General features: G+C 46.6%; 1 protein-coding gene across 9 annotated transcripts in view; it reads right to left on the bottom strand.

Moving 5' to 3' along the window:
• LOC132493189 (synaptotagmin-9) overlaps positions 1-21231 on the bottom strand; it is a 391713-nt gene that overhangs the window by 205671 nt on the left and 164811 nt on the right. Inside the window, exon 7 of one of the 9 annotated variants that reach the window (XM_060103500.1) lies at positions 12464-12679. The exons of the other annotated variants lie outside the window; for them this stretch is intronic. Within the exon in view, the coding sequence (XP_059959483.1) occupies positions 12479-12679 (201 nt within the window). The 3' untranslated portion in view covers positions 12464-12478. Of the gene's footprint in view, positions 1-12463; positions 12680-21231 lie in introns of those variants that run through there. 9 annotated transcript variants of the gene reach the window in all.

The following is a 21231-nucleotide window of genomic DNA, read 5'->3' as shown; positions in this document are numbered from 1 at the left end:
CCTTTGCTATGCAAAAGCTTGTAAGTTTGATTAGATCCCATTTGTTTACTTTTGTTTTTATTTCTACTGCCTTGGGAGACTGACCTAAGAAAACATTAGTACGATTTATGTCAGAGAATGTTTTGTGTATGATCTCTTCTAGGAGTTTTATGGTGTCATGTCTTATGTTTAAGTCTTCAGGCCATTTTGAGTTCAGGCAACACTACAAAGCTACAGTAATCAAAACATCATGGTATTGGCACAAAAACAGACATAATGGATCAATGGAACAGAATAGAGAGCCCAGAAATAAACACACACACCTACGGTCAATTAATCATTGACAAAGGAAGCAAGAATATACAATGGGAAAAAGACAGCCTCTTCAGCAAGTGGTGGTGGGAAGGTTGGACAGCTGCATGTAAATCAATGAAGTTAGAACACACCCTCTCACCATACACAAAAATATTTCTTTTTTTTAACACTGAAGTATAGTTGATTTACAATGTTTCAAGTATATAGCAAAGTGACTCAGTTATACACACACACACACACACACACACACACACACATATGTTCTTTTTCAGATTTTTTTCCATTATAGGTTATTACAATTGAATATAGTTGAATATAGTTCCCTGTGCTAACAGTAGGTCCTTGATGTTTATTTTATATACAATAGTGTATATCTGTTAATCCCAAATTCCCAGTTTATCCCCCTACCCTTCTCCTTTGGTAACCATAAGTTTATTTTCTATGTCTGTCATCCATATATTTTTAATGGGCATCAGACAAGTGCCAGGCACTGCGATAGATGCTAGGGATACAGATACCATGAGGAAGACATAAATCCTGCTTTCAAAGAGCTCACAGAGGGAGAGATTACAACGTGAGAATCTAAACAACAGAGATGTGTGTAAAATGCGTAGGAGCAAAGAGCAGGGAAGGACAAACTTCAAGGGGATTGAGGTCTACAGGGAGGATTCTGAAGATGTCTTGAGCTGGGCCATTTAGGCTGAAGGGGAGGCCGTCAGGAGAGAAGGAGGGAAGGCCACTGTGGGCAGAGGAAGGAGCCTGTGCAGCGGCAGGAAAGGGCGTTGGAGGGACTGTCAGAATTTGGTGTGAGAAGTGGAGCAGGAGGAAGTAAGGCTAGGGAGGGGAGAGTGGTTCTGCGTGGTGTGACACCCCTTCCGTGCTCTCAAGCTGTGAGGGGTGGGCTTTTTCACTGGAGCCCCAGACTTAGAGTAGCAGGATATCTTGTGATTCACACTTAGCCCAGCATTCAAGTTAACTTAAACTCAGGGCATCTTCCAATACAGACTAAGAGTATTAATGCTGCAGTCGCAGAGAGAAAGAAAACTGGAGTCACTTCTATGGACATAGCAATAACAAAAAGCAAACATGTAAACCATGGGAGAGCTGCAAACGTTCTCAAACTGGAATGTTTGGACTGCTTTTCAAAGATCAAATGTTCATGTGTGAGGCTATTAGAGAAAGTAATACAAGCCAGAGCATAACCGGTGAAGGTAAAGCCAAATCTGACTATGACCCTGGGCTCTGAAGTGTGTGCATGTGTGTGGGTACACCCATACCCCTGGGAGAAGAATATTCTTTTCTGGATCTAGGAGGAAAATGTGAATGGATATTTCCCTTATATTGTGATTCAAATACAACTTTCCCAGATGCTCTGGAGCACCCTCCAGCTGGCTCTGCTTCCCAACCCACCACCCACATCACGTACTGGTTCCCAGAGCCCCTTCTGCCAGCTGTGAGACTCATACTGCAGGCCAGCTTGCCAGTCCCTGAATCCTTTATCAGGAAGGCAAACCATCAATAGGCTCAGCCCCACCAATGAATGCCATATGGTCTGGAATTAGCTGTGCTGCTATTAGCCAGTGAGGCCACATGCCACACACCTTCAGTTTTTGATTATCTATAGTGATATGAACTTTACAAATCCTTAGAAGAACCCTCTGAAGTTCTTTACTGAAGGATCCAGAGATGTAGAGAGATTAGTTTGCCCAAAGCCATGCTAAGTGTCAGAGTTGGAATTTGAACCCAAGACTTCTAACTACAAAGTTTAAGCTTCACAATATTTACAATAGCCAAGACATAGAAGCAACCTAAATGTCCATCGACAGATGAATAGATAAAGAAGGTGTGATACACACACACACACACTGGAATACTACTCAGCCTTAAAAAAGAATGAAATAATGCCATTTTCAGCACCATGGATGGACCCAGAGATTATCATATGAAGTGAATTAAGTCAGAAAGAGAAAGACAAATACCACATAATATCACTTATATGTGGAATCTAAAATATGACACAAGCGAACTTATCTACAAAACAGAAATGGACTCACAGACATAGAAAACAAAGGAAAGGGGGTGGGGGAGGGATAAACTAGAAGTTTGAGATTAGCAGATACAAACTACTATATATAAAATAGATAGCAATAGGGGCTTCCCTGGTGGCGCAGTGGTTGGGAGTCCGCCTGCCGATGCAGGGGACACGGGTTCATGCCCCGGTCCGGGAGGATCCCACATGCTGCGGAGCGGCTGGGCCCGTGAGCCATGGCCGCTGAGCCTGCACGTCCGGAGCCTGCGCTCCACAACGGGAGAGGCCACAACAGTGAGAGGCCCGCGTACGCAAAAAAAAAACAACAAAAAACAAAAACCAACCCCCCCCCCCAAACCCCAATAAAGTCCTACCACATAGCACAGGGAACTACAGTATATTCAATATCCTGCCATAAACCATAATGGAAAAGAATATGAAAAAGAATATATATATATGTATAACTGAATCACTTTGTTGTATACCAGAAACTAGCACAACATTGTAAATCAACTATACTTAAATTTAAAAAAATTTAAAAAATAAAATGAAATAAAATGTTTAAGGTTTAGCACTTACATCATTCCTAAATGTACTGTGTAAGTTCAGTCTATATATCTGAGCTTCTGCCTTGGTTTTCTAGATACTCTAAATCTAGCCAGATGAGGTAACTTTAAGAAACCCTAATCCAAGGTAGCAGCATGCAGCAGGTGCTGCATATCCCACTTCAGTTTCCTACCTTCTTATTCCATTTCTCTGGATTCCCCTGGCCAGTGGCCTGCATGTGTATCTCACTTGCCCCCTCAGCTCTATACCCCATTCTTCCCGGTTATGACCTTAGTTTCACCTCTTCATTTGCATAGTCCCTCCAGACTGCTTTGGGTAGAGCTCTCCCAAAATGCCCAGCCTTAGGGACTACCTCTGTACCTGGTTTGTTATGGCCTTACCTAAGGCCTGCTTAGAGGGCTGGGCTATGACCTCAGCCCATCTTTTAACAGTCCGCATACTCAGGAATACCATCAGCAGAGGCCATGCTGCCAGTGGTCAAATCATAGTACAGCTCCAAACTGACCTCTATAACTGTGCTTTGCTCACTTGGTGAAGTCTCCTTATGTGCTCTTAGCTGGAATCAAGCTCAGCCCCTGGGAATACTGTGGAGCAGCCTACTGGTCTACCCCTTCTTCACCTAGGTGAGTTTTCTGGGCCCTGATCCTGCCTGGTCCCAGCATCCTTGTTTTCCTACTCTGGACAGTGCCACTAAGGCCCCAGAATGCTTTTGGTCTGCCAGCCCACAGGATGAAGGGATTAAAGAAGTTTCAACACCTCTGGCAGAGTGGTAAGGTCACTTCTACCAGGAATCTTACAAAAAAAGCTTTTGTAAACAAATTTCTCCCAGGGAAAGTCAGGTATACAAGTCAGGCCTAAGAGAAGTAGTTGAGTTTTTCCAGGAGAAGGACAATTTTGAGTAATGCCGTGGGTGTACTGTGCTGGAGGGCTCAGTCCTTTTTGCCTCTCTTGTGGGAGGAAGACTTGAAAAACTCAACCAACCCCAAACAAACAAACAAACAAATAAGCAAATTACAATATCTTTCTAAATGCTTGTAACCTAGTAAGCTGTTTCTCAGCCAAGATTTCTGTTAAATGAGGTATAAGGAAAGATTTTTCTGTAGTTCAGAAGAGCAGTGACCCAGTAGGAATGGTGGTGGGATGGGGTGGTGAAGACTGTCGCATCAAGGCCAGAGACAGCAGTGGTGGTTCAAGTACCGGTGGCGGTAAGGCTGCCTCGCCGGTTCCAGTGCTGGTACCGGGCCCACTGCAGGGGGCAGAAGCAGCAGCGTCCTTGTTATCAGGAAGCGCCAGGGGTTTAGAAGGTATCAGGAACTTCAGTGGCATCAACAGGATGCACTGGTTACAATCTTATCTGAACAGAGGGGATTTTAAGCAAATTCAATTGTCCTGAGACATATGGATTTGATTTGAATTAAATTGAATTGAAACTAAAGATGAGAACTGTCCCAATGAAAACTGTCATGTGAAGTGACATTTCTATCACAAAAATGACAGCTGATGTGAGACAGGCCATTGAGACTGACCCCAAATGAAGAACATGAAAAGATTAAGTAGATCATTAGATAATATCTGCCTGTGAATTGGAAAATGGGTTTTGATTACAGGAAGTATCTAAGAGCTTTGAAATAAGAAGCTTGTCAAAAACTGAAGTGACTCATTACATGATTCAATCTTATTATACTTAATACTGTTAAACTTGTATTTTAAAATTTTATTTTTTAAATAAACATAAAAATCTTGGGATTTCATTGACTATTTATTACTTAACACAGCTCTGCAAATATATGAAGAAACATCATGCCTGGCCCGCTTAGAATCTGATGCTTCCCTTCCCAATTTCCCCAAGGAGGGCATTCTCTAGTCTTCACTCCCCCTCACATCTTGAAGAATCAGTATGTTAAAGAAAGAAAGCAGTGTGAATGTAACTGCATTTCCAGCCAGGAGATTGGGGCAAAAGACAGAAAATGGAAGCATCCATTTGGGTAATAACTACTCTTTATTGAGCACTCAAGCACCCTGCTTTATCTTAAGAGCTTTGCAAATCTTCTCTCATTCAATACTTGCCTCGACCCTCTGTGACAGATGTTACAATTACTTTTTTTTTTACAGAGGTAACTGAGTCTGAGAAAGGCCAAACAACAAAGGTTGTAAATGGCAGAGCCAGGATCTGCCAACACACATTTATGGATCCAAATGTGTGCCCTTAGGTACTCTGCCCAGGATGGCAAATTATGGCACCTTGAATGCCAATTCCACTATGGCGCCTTTCTAAGAAGGATTCTCAGTTCAGAAAAGAACTCTGAACAGTCCAGACTTCATAGGAAAGTATGTTAAGATCCATTGTCAGGTCAACCTTGGGGGGAAGGTGGTGAATGGTGACATGTGTGACAAGCAGGCTGTTACTGAGAGGGGTTCATCAGAAACAAGCAAGAAGCAGGGCTATAAGTGAGGCACCGTTCATAAGATAAGAAGAGTGTTGTCATGGTTTTTCAGATGAAGGGGCAAGTTAGGGAACTGCCGCAAGGAAAAACTTCTTCTACCTGATGAAGTCAAGTAGAGGATTTTTGGGTTGGTTACTCCAAGTTTACATTCAGTACATTTATTCATTAATCGGTTCAACAAGCATTTATTGAGCACCAGGCAAATGTGCTGACCGCTAGAAACAAGAAGATAACCAACGCACACCCTGCTCTTGAAGAGCTCAGTTGTCAACAGATAACTAGAGAACCGAGGATGATGAGCAAGAAGAAAGAGTAAATGAGGTCTTATCAGGAAGCTTGATTGTAACTGTTAAGCAGTGTGTGCATATGCATGCGTGTGTGTGTGTGTGCACGCACGAACACAGGCGCACATAGCTCCATGTACTCAAATCAGGGAAGGAAGAAAAAAGTTATGATAAAAAAATTGGGTGGGCTTCCCTGGTGGCGCAGCGGTTGAGAGTCTGCCTGCCGATGCAGGGGACACGGGTTCGTGCCCCGGTCCAGGAAGATCCCACATGCCGCGGAGCGGCTGGGCCCGTGAGCCATGGCTGCTGAGCCTGCACGTCCAGAGCCTGTGCTCCGCAACGGGAGAGGCCACAACAGTGAGAGGCCCGTGTACCGAAAAAAAAAAAAAAAAAAAATTGGGTAAGGGTGAAAGTTGAAAGGGTCCTAGGATATATGTGATGCACTGGATTGAGGAAAAAAATCCCATTTTAAAAGCCTGAGGATGTCTCCCACTGACAATGCAGCTAGCAGAAGCCAACCATAAGAAGAGACTTCCTTTGTTAATGCATAGCTACGGTGAGATCTCCCTGGGAGGCAGCCCATGCCCGGTCCCAGGTCTGTGCACAGGTATCCTACCTTGGTAATTTGGGAGTCAGATCTCTGCTAATCTCAGTCACTATAGAGGACTTGAACAGATAATTCTATTCCTGTTATTTGGAAAAGTAACTTTGTAATGCCAGAAAGGTATAACATACAAGAATAACAAATGAGGAAGTAATGATGCTTTTGTGTAAGTCATATTTATTTAAGTGTAATTACACAATTTTGCTTTGTTTATGCTTTGTTCATGTTTTTAAAGTAAATGCTTAATGAAATGATACAGTAGAAATTTATCAGATTTATGATTTTAGTGCATATATTTAGGAGAACTTAACTTGTTAAATTTATAGTCAATATTCAAATGCTTAGGAAAATCCAATATACTAAATTTATGAATTTGATTTTTAAGATGTTGAAATGCTCAAGGCAATTTAATCTAAATGTATAAGATTTTATTTACTACCATTATAGGAGTTAACAGTCCTTGAGAACAATTTTGTTTAACACATACTGTGTTAGATATTTGAAGTGTTTGATATAATCACATTTTAAGTTTGTGACCTTAGTTTGAAATGTTTAAGGGAAAATAGTCAATCAATTGCTTAAACAGTGCTTAAATATTAGAAGAATTTTTTGCTAGATTTATAGGTATTTTTCCCTTTAATTTGAAATATTTAAGAGAATTTGATTAAGTGTGAAATTGGCTTTAGAACTCTAGGGAAATTTAATCTGTCAAATTAATGAACTAATTGAGAATTAAGCAAAGAACAAGTAAAAATGAGCATTTTAATTTCAAAACAAAATGATTAGATTTATAATCATTATAATAGTTAACACTATGTAGGATTTAGTATGTACCGTTTTAAGCATATTATATATATTAATCTATTTACTCCTCATCACAATTCTTTGAGGTGGGTTCTATTATTATCCCCACTTTAAGTTTTTTTTTTTTTCTTTTTTTTTTGCGGTACGCGGGCCTCTCACTGTTGTGGCCTCTCCCGTTGCGGAGCACAGACTCTGGACGTGCAGGCTCAGCAACCATGGCTCACGGGCCCAGCCGCTCCGCGGCACATGGGATCCTCCCGGACCGGGGCACGAACCCACGTCCCCTGCATCAGCAGGCAGATTCTCAACCACTGCGCCACCAGGGAAGCCCCTATTATCCCCACTTTATAGATGAGGAAATTGAGGTACAGAGATGTTAAATGACTGCTTTACCAAGTGCTACAGACTGAATTGTGTACCCTCCAAAATTCATCTTTGCAGATGGGGTCAGAGCAGGTAATCAGGGTTAGATGAGGTCATGAGGGTGGGGCCTTCATGACGTGATTAGTGTCCTTATAAGATGAGACACCAGAGAGCTCTCTCTTCTTCTCTTTCTCTCTACCTACCATGTGAGGACACAGTGAGAAAGCTGCCACCTGCAATCCAGGAAGAGAGCTTTCACCAGAACCCAATCATGCTGGGCACCCTGACCTCTAACTTCCAGCCTCCAGAACTGTGAGAAAATTAATTTCTGTCGTTTTAGGCCCCCAGTCTGTGGTATTTTGTTATGGCAGTCTGAGCTAAGACACCAAGTATATTAGTTTCTTAGGGCTGCCATAACAAAATACCACAAACTGGGTGGCTTAAGTCAACAGAGATTTATTCTCTCACAGTTCTGGAAGCCAGAAGTCTGAAATCAACATTTGAGTGGGGCCATGCTCCCTCTGAAGGCTGTAGGTAAGAATTTCCCCTTGCTTCTTCCTAGCTTCTGGTGGTTACCGGCAATCCTTGGCTCCTTGGCTTATAGCTGCATCACTCCAATTCCTGTCTCTATTATCATGCTGCATTCTCCCTGTGTGTCTCTCTGTGTCTTCACATCGTCTTCTTATAAGGACACTAGTCATTGGATTTCAGTCCCATCATTTGGGGCCCAGTACAACTCCATTTTAACTTAACTACATATATCTACAAAAACTATCTCCAAATAAGGTCACATTCTGAGGTTCTAGGTAGATAGGAATTTGGGGAGGAACACTATTTAACCCAGTATCCCATGTCACCATATTTGGCACATTGATAAACCCAATGTCAGTTCTCAGTCCTCATTTTACTTGACCTATTGGCAACATCTGACAGATCTGATCATCCCTTTCTCCTGGAAACAATTGCTTTTCTCTTCTCTTTGGATAGTACAAGTTTCTTACTACTACAGTGACTTTCTCTTTCCTAGTCTCTGTTGGTTTCTCTTCTTTCCCCTACTTTTAAGTGTTGGAATGTCTTGGGCCTCTTCTCTTCTCCATTTACATCTCAACCACATCTTTACAACTACAGTTTGACCTACCTCTGGAAATCTAGATTTCTGTATCTAACTGCCACTGATGTCTCCCTGTAGATGCATCCAATAGATGCTTCAAATGTAGTAGGTCCAACTCCTGACTGCCCTGCACAGGGGCTCCACTTGCAGTCTTCCTCAGCTCACTTCAGGGCAACTCCATCTTTCCAGTTGCTCAGGCCCCAAACATTGGAATCATCGCTTCGCTTCTCTGTCACACCCTACATCAGGAAATCCTAATAGGTCTCCTTCCAAAATATAACCAGAATGTAATCACTTCTAGCCTCTACTGTTTCCATCTAGGTAACAGTGGCAGACTCCTAAGTCTCCCCACTTTCACCCTTGCCCTGATATAGTCCATTCCCAGCACAGAACCAGAGGGAACAATTATAAGCCCAGATCATGTCACATCTCTCTTCAAAATGCTGCAATGACTTTCCTGTTCATCTCAGAGTGTGAACCAAGGTCCTTATAAAGATCTACTAGGTTCTTTGTAATTAGGCCCTGCCCACCCTGTGTACAGTTCTGATCTCACTCCTATTACTCTCCCTCTCACTCCCTCTGCAACTCCCACACTGCTCTCCTCACTGTTCCTTGTACAAACTTCCTTAGGGCCTCAGTGCTGGCTGTTCCCTCAGCCTGCATTTCCACATGGCTTGCTCACTCATCTCCTTCAAGTGTTTGCTCAAATGTTCGAATTCTTCTTGACGCCTACCATTACCTCTATTAAAATTAACCTCCCTTTAAAAAACACAACCAACCAACAAAAAAAAACCACTACCACATTTCTGATTCTCTTTACTTTCTTGTATTTTTTGTAGTATTTATCACCTTCAATATTACATACTATGTTCATTTACAATGTTTATTTTCTGTTTCTTTCACTAGAATATAAGCTTTATGAGGGTAAAATTTTTTTTTTTTTTTTTTTTGCAGTACGCGGGCTTCTCACTGCTGTGGCCTCTCCCGTTGCAGAGCACAGGCTCCGGATGCGCAGGCTCAGCGGCCATGGCTCACGGGCCCAGCAGCTCCGCGGCATGTGGGATCCTCCCGGACTGGGGCATGAACCCGTGTCCCCTGCATTGGTAGATGGACTCTCAACCACTGCGCCACCAGGGAAGCCCCTGAGGGCAAAAGTTTTTGTCTATTTCTTTCTCACAGATGTATACCCAGAGTAGTGTGGTACTCAATCATTATTTACTGGACTGATCATTACTTGGACAGAATGGCATAATACAACAAATTATGCAGGAATGCAAAGAGGAATCTTGAAAGATTGCTGAGATAAGCAACCAGCATGGTGATTACAACCATGAAGGAATTCTGAGCTTCCTGTAGGAAACAGTCACGGATCTCCCAACGTGCTTTTAAACTAAGGTGATTCTTTTGCAGAGACATTTATGAGAACTGTTTGCACTTTTGTGTTGCCACAAATATCACCTGTGATAATGACTGGGAACTTGATTGCATTGATTTAACTCTCATGGGCGTCATCTTGCAGTTGGAGAACTGAATGCTGGAAGGAAGGTAGAGCTCATTTAGTCCTCAAGAAAAGGGAGCTTCTTTGGCTTTCAGAGCTAGCCCTGGGTTACTTTTCTATATTAATAGAACCATATGCCTGTATGTTTGAAAATACGACATGCAGAGTCTTTCTAACAAATCAGCAATCATGTTCCAAGTTGTAAGATAGAAGAAATTGGAATTCTATCCAACAAGAAATTATTCGACACTGACTTTGTGCCAGGCATTTTGCCAGGTACTGGTTATACAATGATGAATAACAGTCACTATCCTCAAGGAGCAGTTGGATGTGCTGCAGGTGACTCATACACAGATAATATTAAGTGACACCACATGTTAAGTTAGGGGTGGGCACAGGGTACTAGGAGAAGAGAACTCAGACAAGAGACATTTAACTCACAGTGGGACGATCTTCAGAATGCTTCCTGAAGAAGATGACTTCAGGAACGCTGAAAAGATGAGCTGGATCTAGCCAGGCAAAGAGGGGTGGAAAGGACAGCACACACACAAAAAGAAGAGAAAGCAGGAGTAGGGGCCATGGGGTGAATAAAGAGCATGGTGTGGACCACCAATAATTGTGCATGGCCTCAACATAATGCAAGGGGGAGATGAGGGAGGAGTCACAGAGGATTTTGAATGCCAAAATAAAGAACTTGATCTGGTTCTGGACAAAGGGCAGTTACTGAAGGATTTCAAGTACAGGAGGAACATGGTCAGATTTGTGTTTTAGGACTTGGACCCCAGAAGCAGTGTGGAGATTGGATTGGAGAGCACACAAGACAGCAAGGAAACCAGAGCAAGTGAGCATGTGGGAGCAGCTGAAGCACCCCTCATGCCTTGGTAGTCCCCATCACCCTGGTAGTGAAGATGGGAAGGAGATAGTGGGTTTCGGCTCCTGAGAGCTCTATTTGGCTGGTCCCCAAATAGGACTAGAGTCTTTAAGTTCAGCGTTTCCTGAAAAGGGACAAATGGAGCTCTGAAAAAGAACAAAGAGCCACAAATGCCAAAGAGATCATGAATGAAGAGCCATATATCTACCCCCAACTGCCAACTGACCCTAAACATTGGCGCACAGTAAATGGATGCTAGATCTGTTTACCTGTGAACTTGACTTCAGGATATTACCTTTATGGATGGTGGGCCTTTTCTGGCTAAAGAACAAGATCCCAATGTCCTCAAGCTCTCATTTGCCTGACATTGGAGGGAGGTGCACCCAGCCTGCTGCAGGTGTGGGTACCTTGCATTTCTCCTTGGGATGCTTCCACCCAATGTAAGTAGCTGTGTGCAGGCTTCATCTGTCTTAATCCTCCCCCAGGCACACTCACAATGACCAGTCCCCTCCTGTCTTCTCATCACCACATACTGGAGACTTATCTGTGGACCACAGAGGAAAGCCTCAATCACCACTGTAGCAAAGGTCAGCAATGAGCCCAAATCAGTTAAATACAGTGAACTTAACTGATTCAGACCTCAAGGGGTTCACAGTCAAGAGAGAAGACAGATGTATTTAACAAACTATAAAGCTAGAGGCGGTAAGTGGTCAATGTGAGTCACAATCAAAGTATTAAGGGAACACTTCATGCTAAGTGGGGTGCAGTTCACAGAAGAGGTGGCACTTAGATTGAACCCTGAGGATTATGTAGGATTTATACAGTGAGAGTGTAGAGGAACAGTATTCTAGGGCAAGGAAGCATCAGGAGAAAAGGTACAAAATAGAAAATTAATTTAGGAAACATAAATAGGTATGACTATTTACCTAAAAGCTTCCATGTAAGCTTTTGAAGGAGAAAGACTTGGTCAAACCTGGGTTCTCCTTCCTAAGATGAATGGCTTAGAATGAGAAGGAAACGACTGAGGGGCTGCTGAAATCGCTTCCACAGAGCACCTGAGGGAGAGGTGACAGGCACTGGGCGACCTCCTTCTCAGGCACATGCTGGGGCCAGTCTCACCTGACTGGGTGGTGATGCCAGGATGTGCCTGCCCTGAACCAACTCCTGATTGTGCCAGGTTGGACATAGCCTCAGGGCACACAGAGCACTGGGGCCAAGGGCGTGGCCAGGTCTACCTAAACCACATGGACACAGAGGGAAGCCAGTGGATCCTCAAGGAAAATGGGGTTCTTTTACCAGAAGAGGAGAGAAGAAACACTGCATATGAAAAACCCTAAGTGTCCACTTCAGAGCTTTTCCCATTAAGATAACCAGGGAATGTCATGTTCCAATCTGAAGGAATCAAATCTTTGCAGCTACAAAGTTTAGCCTTATCAGAATACAACACTGAAAAACACATTTGTGGGAAAAACGCTACAGAATATAACATGACTTCTAAAATGAAAAAGTATTCCATTAGCTTTTAGGATTTTTTTTTAATGGGGCTTTCAGTTAATCAGTTTTACTGTATACTGTTCACTGCACATCCTACTGGTTTTGAAAATTATGGTTATATTGAAGCAGATGATTTAGGTGGGGGGAAGAAACAGCAGAAACAAAACAACTGGAAGTAAATTAGCAAAACACTTACATGACAAATCATTTGGGAATGTGAAGTTAAGGAACACTGAAATGGTGCCAGCAGGATGAATACAAAAGAAATTTCCGGCAAGTTCTTAGGCGTTGTTTTAGTTTTGTAGTCTTCATTGAGCTGAATAATAACAGCACAGAGGGGAAACATCTTTTAGAACCAGCAGAGCTGACCAAGCATGTGACAACCTGGTTGTGTCTGACTGATAAAGCTGCGTCTTCTTCCAAGCTGAAGATTTGCTGGGATGTGTAGATTCCTGCAATTTTTTTTTCTAGGAAGAGGGCAGGGGAAGAAAAAGAAGAGTGCACCTGGAACAGCTATCGGTTGCCCACTTCAACTTGATGATGAAGTGGTGAAGAGACAGCCTTTCCTAAGGGGGCGGAGAGAGGTCCCCATCTGGATCTAGCCCAAATAGCCTTGGTTTCTATGCCCAAGAAGCAATGGCATAGAAGAACACTGTGATGTTAAAAGCTCTGTATGGAATCAGAAACATCTTAGTTTAAATCTGGATTAGTCAGCTTTTGCTGCAATAACAAACAACCCCCAAATCTTAGTTGCTTTCAACAATAAATTTGTGGGTTGGCTACAGCTCTGCTGGGCTCAGCTGGACCTGGCCCCAGACAGGTAGAGGTCTGCTTCTGTGTCTTATTGTTCCAGGACCCAGGGAATTCCCATGATAGAGGCCAAAAGCTCAAGGGGTCAAATAAAAATATGTGATGCTTATTAAAGCCCTCACTTGGAACTGTCACCCCACCCATAGTCTACTGGATAAAGCAAGTCACAGGGCCAAGTCCAAGTCATTGGAGTATAAGGCCCTCAGAGAGAGTGGAGAGGGCATATGACAATGGTAGATAATGCCATCTACTTCATTATGCTAGCTCTACCACTTATTTGCCTCTCGATGTCTGATAAGTTAGTTCAGCCTCAACTTTTTTCATCTGGGGAGATAATACTGTTTACCTCACAGGGTGAGGGTTCAATTAGATGATGTATGTACAGCACTTAGCACAGTGCCCTGGATGGAGGAGACGTCACATGTAGGAAAGCTAATGTTGTCTTATTATTAATCTGAGGCATCAGGTTATAGGTAAGGTGTGCCTGCTTGTCAGGAGCCCAGTGACCGGCACTGGGGAGAAGGTGGGACACAGGATTGGCAGGTTAGATGGGCACAGACCAGGGTAGCAGAAGAGGAGGGTGGTCAGGCAGGCATGTAAGAGTTGAAGGTGGTGGGAAGGCCAGGGGCACATGAGACCCAAGGCTCATGAACATGGGGTGATGAACGGGTGGACGCACGGGTGAGAGATGGCTCAGGTCCCCTCTTAAACAACTCTGGGAGAGCAGCTGGGTTGGGAGAGCTTGTGGCTTTATCTTTCCACCCCCGGGGCAGCCTGGTCACCCTACTTCCTCCAGGTAAGGCATACTTGGCCCCTGAGACCAAACCTACCAGGCCTCACTACCTCACCTTCCACCCACACTGTCCAGTAACCTCTCCTCTCCCTACTGCTCCCCACATCCTATCCTGTACTTCCCCTGTCACGAATGAATCCCCCCTTTGAACCATCCCCAGTCCTCCTCTTGGGCTTTCCATCTGCTGTCCATCCTTGACCTTTATCAAAGACTCCATCCCTCTCCTCCCCTTAAGTCAATTCTGCTTCTCTCTGAAGTCACGACTCTGCCACCCTCTCCTTCGATCCCTTGAACTCCCCATACCTCAGGGTGGGGTGGTGGCATCGTTTCTTTTGCTCCTTGATACCTTTGTTCCTACACCTTCTTGTAATACCACCCGTCTACCCTCGACCTCTCCTCCTGCTATCACCAGGAGGAGAGGTCGAGGGTAGATGGCCTCTTGGCCGCCTCCTTCATCTGTGCTGCTCCGGTTTTCCCTTCCACCCCCCAGCCCCACACTAATAACCAGGCCAGGGAGGTGTCCCACTTGGGCGCCAACACATCCCACTGTGACACCAGAGCTGGGCATATGGTGGCAGTGGCGGGTGAGGAGAGTAATGCAGATCTCTGGAAAAGCTTTAGAGATGCAGCCTCTGACTTAGCGTGCCTACTGCAGAATTATCTCGGAGGTGAGTTATTTATATAAAAGGTGAGTTATTTTGAGAGAATTCTTTGTGCTCTGAAGCAGAGGGGATTTTGCCACTTTATCAAACGATTTCAGTGATGTCTGGAAAACGAAATCCATGCGCTACATAACGTTGGAGACGGTGGGTACAGTTGGTATTTTCAGCATAGATTGAAGTGGGATAATCATAGCGTGAAACTGCAATAAGTAAAGCACAGTCGTTTCGCTGAAGCAGGCACAAGCACATGCATGGGATGCTTTCTTCTCTGGAGCAGGAGGTGTGTGCTGCTACCCTGGTCTCCACTGTGTGGCCAGTGCGGCCGGGACTAGAGCTCTGAGTGGAGAAGATAAGACCCCGTGAGGGGTCTGTGTACACACTGCTCGTCTCATAGGAGGCTTCAAAGGCAATAATGTTTCCCGCAAGCCTCGGGCTGGACCTCCACACCGGAGCACGGCTTCCTCGCACAGCAAAGGCGGTTTGCAGAAGAGATGTGAGACAGAAGCAGGTGGTTCTGAAACCCTTTTGATGCCATGGCCTCCTCTGCCCACTGTCCTCCCTCCCTGCTGCCTTGCCATCTCGTGCCTTCTCAGGTTGACAAGCAAAGTTACAAAATCATCTCGGAATGCGAAATATCCCAAAGTCTGCAGGACCCTGAAGCCCAGCTGTATTTCTCTCTTTGTGGACTGTTCAGACTTTTCCTAAAAGCCCTTCCAGAGCAGGAGATCCCATACTGTCGGTCAAAGCACGGGATGCTGTCTGTGTTTCCATTCACCTTTCAGTGGGTAGAAGTTGAAACACGTAAACTTCCAGAATCGTGCACTGAGTGTCAGTGAAGGACCCCCGGTCTGGGAGTCAGGAAAGGGGTTTGTGCAACTCATGCTGAGCACGTGGGAAGCTAGGCCCTGCCTTCTTGCCTCCCTCCTTCCCTTCATCTGTCTTTCTCTCCTTCAGCCAATTCCGAGCACCTCCTCATGAGGCGGGGTCTACCCAAGGCTGTAGGGACTCAGAGACACATGAGATTCCATCCCTGCTCCCAGGGAACTCAACGTCTAATCAGGAAAACAAACACAAAGTTACAACGCAGCCTTACGCGAGCTATCACGTAGGTATTTACACAGAGAGGAGGCTATGCTTGGGTTGTATCCTAAAGAAGTCTGCACCATCGTTCTAGGGAGGTGTCCCAGGCAGATGGAACGGCACATGCAAAAGCAGAGCGACACCACAGCGCAGCGTCTCTGCATCCTAGAATTAGCTGGTGTGGTGTGGCTGGGGCATAATATGTCGAGGGGCGGGGTGGACTCTGACTCCAGAGAGAGAGAGAGAGAGAGAGAGAGAGAGAGAGAGAGAGAGAGAGCGCGAGAGAGAAGCCCGGCTGTGAAGGGCTCTGTGTGCACTCTAAGGAACCTGGGTTCTACCCTGTGAAAGGAAGCCAGGGAGAGTGAGAGGGAAAGACAGAATTGGGGCGGGGTGCCCGGGAGACATGAAGCTGGCAGGCAATTCCCAGATGCACTCACCAGGGCACAGGGGAGCCGGCTGCATGTCTCCTGCTCAGAGGGGCTCTGTTACTAAGTCGAGACTGGTCAGACCCCAAAATATACCATGGTACCGCAGCGGAAAGCCTTAGCATCTGTCAGCCAGTGCTCTCGCCAGCCCTGCAGACGCACATACTTCCAAGTCACCAATCCCCGCAGGCCAAAGCAAAAGGACAGCAGGATGGGTGAGCCCTTGGGCCCCAGGAGTACAGGTGATGTCGCGGTCATGGCCAGGTTCTGCTGGGACCCGGGGTGGACACCGCAGGTGGTGCCGGTATGGGTGTGCCCTGTGCGTCCTTCCCTAGCTCCTCTCAAGGACTGAGCCTTTACTGCTCCCTGGATGGGCGTCATTCTGTTACTCTGGAGTCATTGCAAGAGGCCCAGGGGGCTGACCAGGACCAAGGTGGCTCACAGACAGAAAGGCAGGCAGCGACCACCTGCCCACATGATCCAGGAAGAAGGGAGGAGAAGCCTTGTGCCTCCCACAGGGAGCTCGGGGTATCCACCCGCCACTTCTCCTTGAGGGAGTTGACACAAGGGCCATGTGGCTGGTAGGTGTCAAGCGGGAATGCCAGGGAGGGCTTTTCCTTCCCTTGCTCTGGGAATTCCAGGGTCCAGGTTCTTAAGGGACCACCCTGTGGCACCAAATGCTGAGTTTAGGAGTCAGGAAGCTGCCATGATGTCACTGGGCCTGGAGACACTGGATGGGAGGACAAGCCCCACAGAAGGCCCTTCTGGGAGGTCCCAAAGCAGGAGAATCAGGGTCCGCCTAGTGTTTCTGGCCAGCAATCCAACAGCCCTGGGGGCCTGGCTCCTACTTTAATAATAATGACAGTAATGATGGTTAATATCTCTTAAGCTTCCACTAGGTACTAGGCACTCTTTTAATTGCTTTACATTTACTAATTCACTTAATTCGTACAACTCTAGAAGGTAGTTGAAAAACAAGCTCCACTTTACGATCCTTCCAACAATAACAATGATCATCCACGAACATCTGGCTCTGTCGCGTCCTCTCATTTCCTCTGCAGCCCTGGCTCAGGGCCGGGCATAGCTGTAAGATGAGATGGGTGCCCTCCAGGCCAGTCTGGCCCCTGGATGGTGCTGTGCTGGGGGCTGGTTCCCGGTCTGGGGCTGCCACATAGTTACTGCTCGTGCAGGGGCAGGAGCCAGCCCCAGAGGCCAGTTCCATGCTGGCCGCAAGAGTTGGGCTTTTTAGCAAGCTCAGCGGAAAGAGCCCCATGCTATGGACAGCAGGACAGGATGGCCTAAGCCCAGACACTGGCCAGGGGGCTGCTGCAGCAGTCTGGAAGAGTCGGCTCCCAAACAGGGGACTTCCCCAGCACCTCCGGTGTAGACAGTGTCTCTGGGATCCCAGATTTAGGCACAGAGTCAGAAGAGCTGATCTGGCCCAAGAGCCCTGCCTATTAAGAGAAGTTGTCTCTCTGGTATCACAAGGCAGGGAAGCAACTGAGTCCTGTGGGTCAGCAGCCCCCTGGCCCCCAACTGATGTAGAAGAACAGAAAGCAGCTTAAGACAGAAACTTGGGGCATAACTGTATCCAACTGTGAGCCCACGAAAACATCTGAGAGACACAGAACAGGGCCGTCAGAGGTTTGGGAGGGAAGAAGGCTTGTTCAGGGAGCTGCCAGAGCACTGCGGTCAGGTTCCTGGAGAAGCACGGGGGCAGCGGCTGAGGGAGCGCAGGCTCAGAAAGGATAGGGTCGCAGAGCAAGGGGCTTCTGAGTGGGTCACCACTGAGGGAGGTCAGGGTCGGAGGGGAAGCAGCTGTGAAGCCCAAGGCTGGCGCCACATGCTCTCAGAAGCCACTGGGCCTCGCGGCGGCACATTTTTGGGCACTCTGGTTCTCCCTTTGCTTCTCTCCTTCCCTGGTACCCACTTGTATGCTGACTAACACCGATGATTCCAAGCTCCCTAGCACCCATTAAGTGCCAGACACTGTGTTGAACACGCTATATTATTTTCTCATGTTTAAGTCTCACAACAGCTCTACTAGGCAGGGCCTATTATTGTACCATCACAATGTTGAATAATCTAAGGCTTGGAGAGTTTCAAAGACTGGCTCAAGGACACACAGCTGGGAAGTGGGAGAGCAGAAATGTGAGCCCGGGGATCTGACTCCAGAGCCCCTGCTTCTAAATATCATAAGCTTCCGGTTCCCACAGTGAAAAGACCTCGTCCCTGCCTTTGAGCTAGTGGGTGGTGACCCAGGGCCCCTGCAAAAGTCCAGCAGGGGGGACTCTCCTGGAGGCCTCTTGGCAACCAAACCAAACCAAACCAAACCCCCTCCCTTCTGCCCCCAGGTTCCTCTAGGTCCCAGCGGTAAGTCTGCTCTGCAAAATCACAGGGAGATGAAAGGCAAAAGCCTGCGCCCCTCCTGCCCTCCTGCAGCAGGGCCCGGGGAGACGGCCACCAGGAGACCCGGACCTTCCCTTGGCTCTGCCTCCACGGGAAAGCATACACGTGGGCTCTGGAAATGGGGCAAGTTTTCACTTAAAACCATCCGCAAACAAACTTCGGTGCCTTCAAAATTATACATTCACAGACCATTTCTAGACTCTGGAATAGGATTAGACGGTAATGATTTAATTGATGGTTAAGTGTGTAGATAAAATGAATGTGCTGAATCCTTTCCGTAATTCTCTCTCCAAGGAGCCCCAGCAGCTGTAATTACTGTCTGAAGCTCAAATTACAAACCAGCTGTAGTTTTAAGCAAAATGTGCTGCAGCCCCTGCTGGATCTTTGAGTAAAAGTTGGTCACTCCCAGCCCAGAGCTCACTAGGCCCTCGCAGTGAAGCACCGCCCTGGCAAAGCCCCCTCTCCCAAACCTCGGGAGCTTGTTCTCATGGTTGCTCTGTACCCCTGGCCCTCAGTGCACGCTGCTCTCTCTCCCCTGCTGTGGGTGACCCTTCCTCCAGCCCCTTCTTTACCGGGAAGATTCCTCAAACCAGCCAGCTCATACAGATCTACCCCTGCGGGCTGAGAGCAGGCTGAACAAAGGGGTGCCCTTAAATCTCAGCTCGGGGATGATGGCGGAGCTCTCCTTGCCCTGGAGGTTGACCCCTGGGGTCACCACAACTCAGGGTCTACACCCTTTTTGCGGCCAATACACCAAATTAGCTTATAAATCCACTTCTGGCTACAGTGAACCAGGAGAGCTGTCTCTATTGATCAAATGAGCCCAATCACGATTAAGTTCCTTGCAGAAGCTAAGCTCCTGTCTGGATAGTTATGCAGAACTCATGTGTTCATTCAACAACCATCACAGAACTACCAGGTACAACCTATGTGCTGGGTGCTGTGAGGAGGACTGGGGACGCCTTGGTGAACACAGCAGACACAGCCCCTGCAATATTGGACTGTGGCTCTTGAATTGTCCTCGACTTGACCAGGAACCTGGCAAAGGTCCTGGCCAGCAGTTTCATACACCTGGACCTGCATCTGGAGAGGAGGTAGGTGGATAGAAGAGGCTGGGATGGGCATGCTGCAGGTAAGGGGTGAACACAGGAGCTGCCGATTTCAGCAGAGCTCATGGGAAACAATGGGCTTGGTTCTCTGTAGCCGCTTTCATGCACTCAGCACTTTCTGAGACACTTTCTACTGTGTGCACAGGCTGTGCTCCTCTGTGGTTCATCTCTTCTACCCCAAACCATGGACCCCATACCCTATTCTTGCAGGGCTCTTACTGGGTGTGAACAAGACAGAACACAGCACCAGGTAACACTTATCAAAGCTGTTATCAAACAATCTGTCACATGATCTACTTATGTAGACATCCTTAGCTGGACTGTAAATTCCATGGGGGATGGGATTAGCATTTGCCCTCTGTATCTCCAGTGCCTGGCAGAATGCTCACCACCTGCTCAGAAATATTTGGTTTATGAATGAAAACAAACCATCAAATGCTAGGGAGGAAGAAGACAGATGTGACCAACACATTCCACTACTTGGAGCAGGGCGGGTGTCAAAGGTCCCCATTTCCACCCCTAAAGGGGAAGCGGTGCTCAACTCCAAGGACTTTGTCAGGCGAAGGTGCAAGGCAGGGGAGTTTGTGGAATGATGAGTAAATCTAGGCTTCACAGGGGTACCCTGGAATTCATTCATTCTTCTCCCATTCATTCATATTCATTCATTCCCTCTCTCTCTCTCTCTCTGTTCACTTTTCCTCAGTAGACTGTGTGCTTGTGCAAGGCAAGCTCCACATACTTTTATTGCCAAATCCTTTGTCTACACATTGGATACTACAGAAGGGCCCTAAATAAATGCTTCAGAATGAGCACACCAGGGCTTCCCTGGTGGCGCAGTGGTTGAGAATCCACCTGCCAATGCAGGGGACACGGGTTCGAGCCCTGCTCTGGGAAGATCCCACATGCCATGGAGAAACTAAGCCCGTGTGGCACAACTACTGAGCCTGCGAGCCACAACTACTGAGCCCATGTGCCACAACTGTTGAAGCCCACGCACCTAGAGCCCTTGCTCCGCAACGAGAAGCCACCGCAACGAGAAGCCTGCGCACCACAACGAAGAGTAGCCCCCACTGGCTGCAGCTAGAGAAAGCCCGCGCAGCAACAAAAGACCCAACTCAGCCAAAAATAAATAAATAGATAAGTAGATTAAAAGAAAAAAAGAATGAGCACACCAATGAAGCCATCAGAGCACTGAAGGGTCACCTGCAGTGACATGGATGGCCAGGGGAGGGCAGCAAAGGGTAGCAGAGCTGATGGCAGAGGCCCCAGGACGGGGTTATTTGCTCTTAGGAGATCACTTAGGTCCTATCACCCATGTGACTATTAGGCGAGACCACTATGACTGGAGAAAACTGCTGACAGAAGTCCAGTCAAATCCAGAATCATAAAGGAGGGAGGTCAGTTTGAGTGGGGAGCTACAGAGGCTGGTGGCCAGCGCTGGGGTTTGCGTGGAGATGAGCTGAGGCCAGGATCACAGGTGAAGAAGTATGTGGTGTAGAGCCACAGTGTTGGCAGCACAAGCCCGTGCTGAGCATCCTTGGGAGCCTCAAACTTACCCCCGGTGCTGACTCTGGTCCTTA

This window comes from Mesoplodon densirostris, chromosome 7, assembly GCF_025265405.1.
Source record: "Mesoplodon densirostris isolate mMesDen1 chromosome 7, mMesDen1 primary haplotype, whole genome shotgun sequence".
NCBI lineage: Eukaryota > Metazoa > Chordata > Mammalia > Artiodactyla > Ziphiidae > Mesoplodon > Mesoplodon densirostris.
Note: the sequence above shows the minus strand (reverse complement) of the source record. Positions and strands in the feature narration are given on the sequence as shown.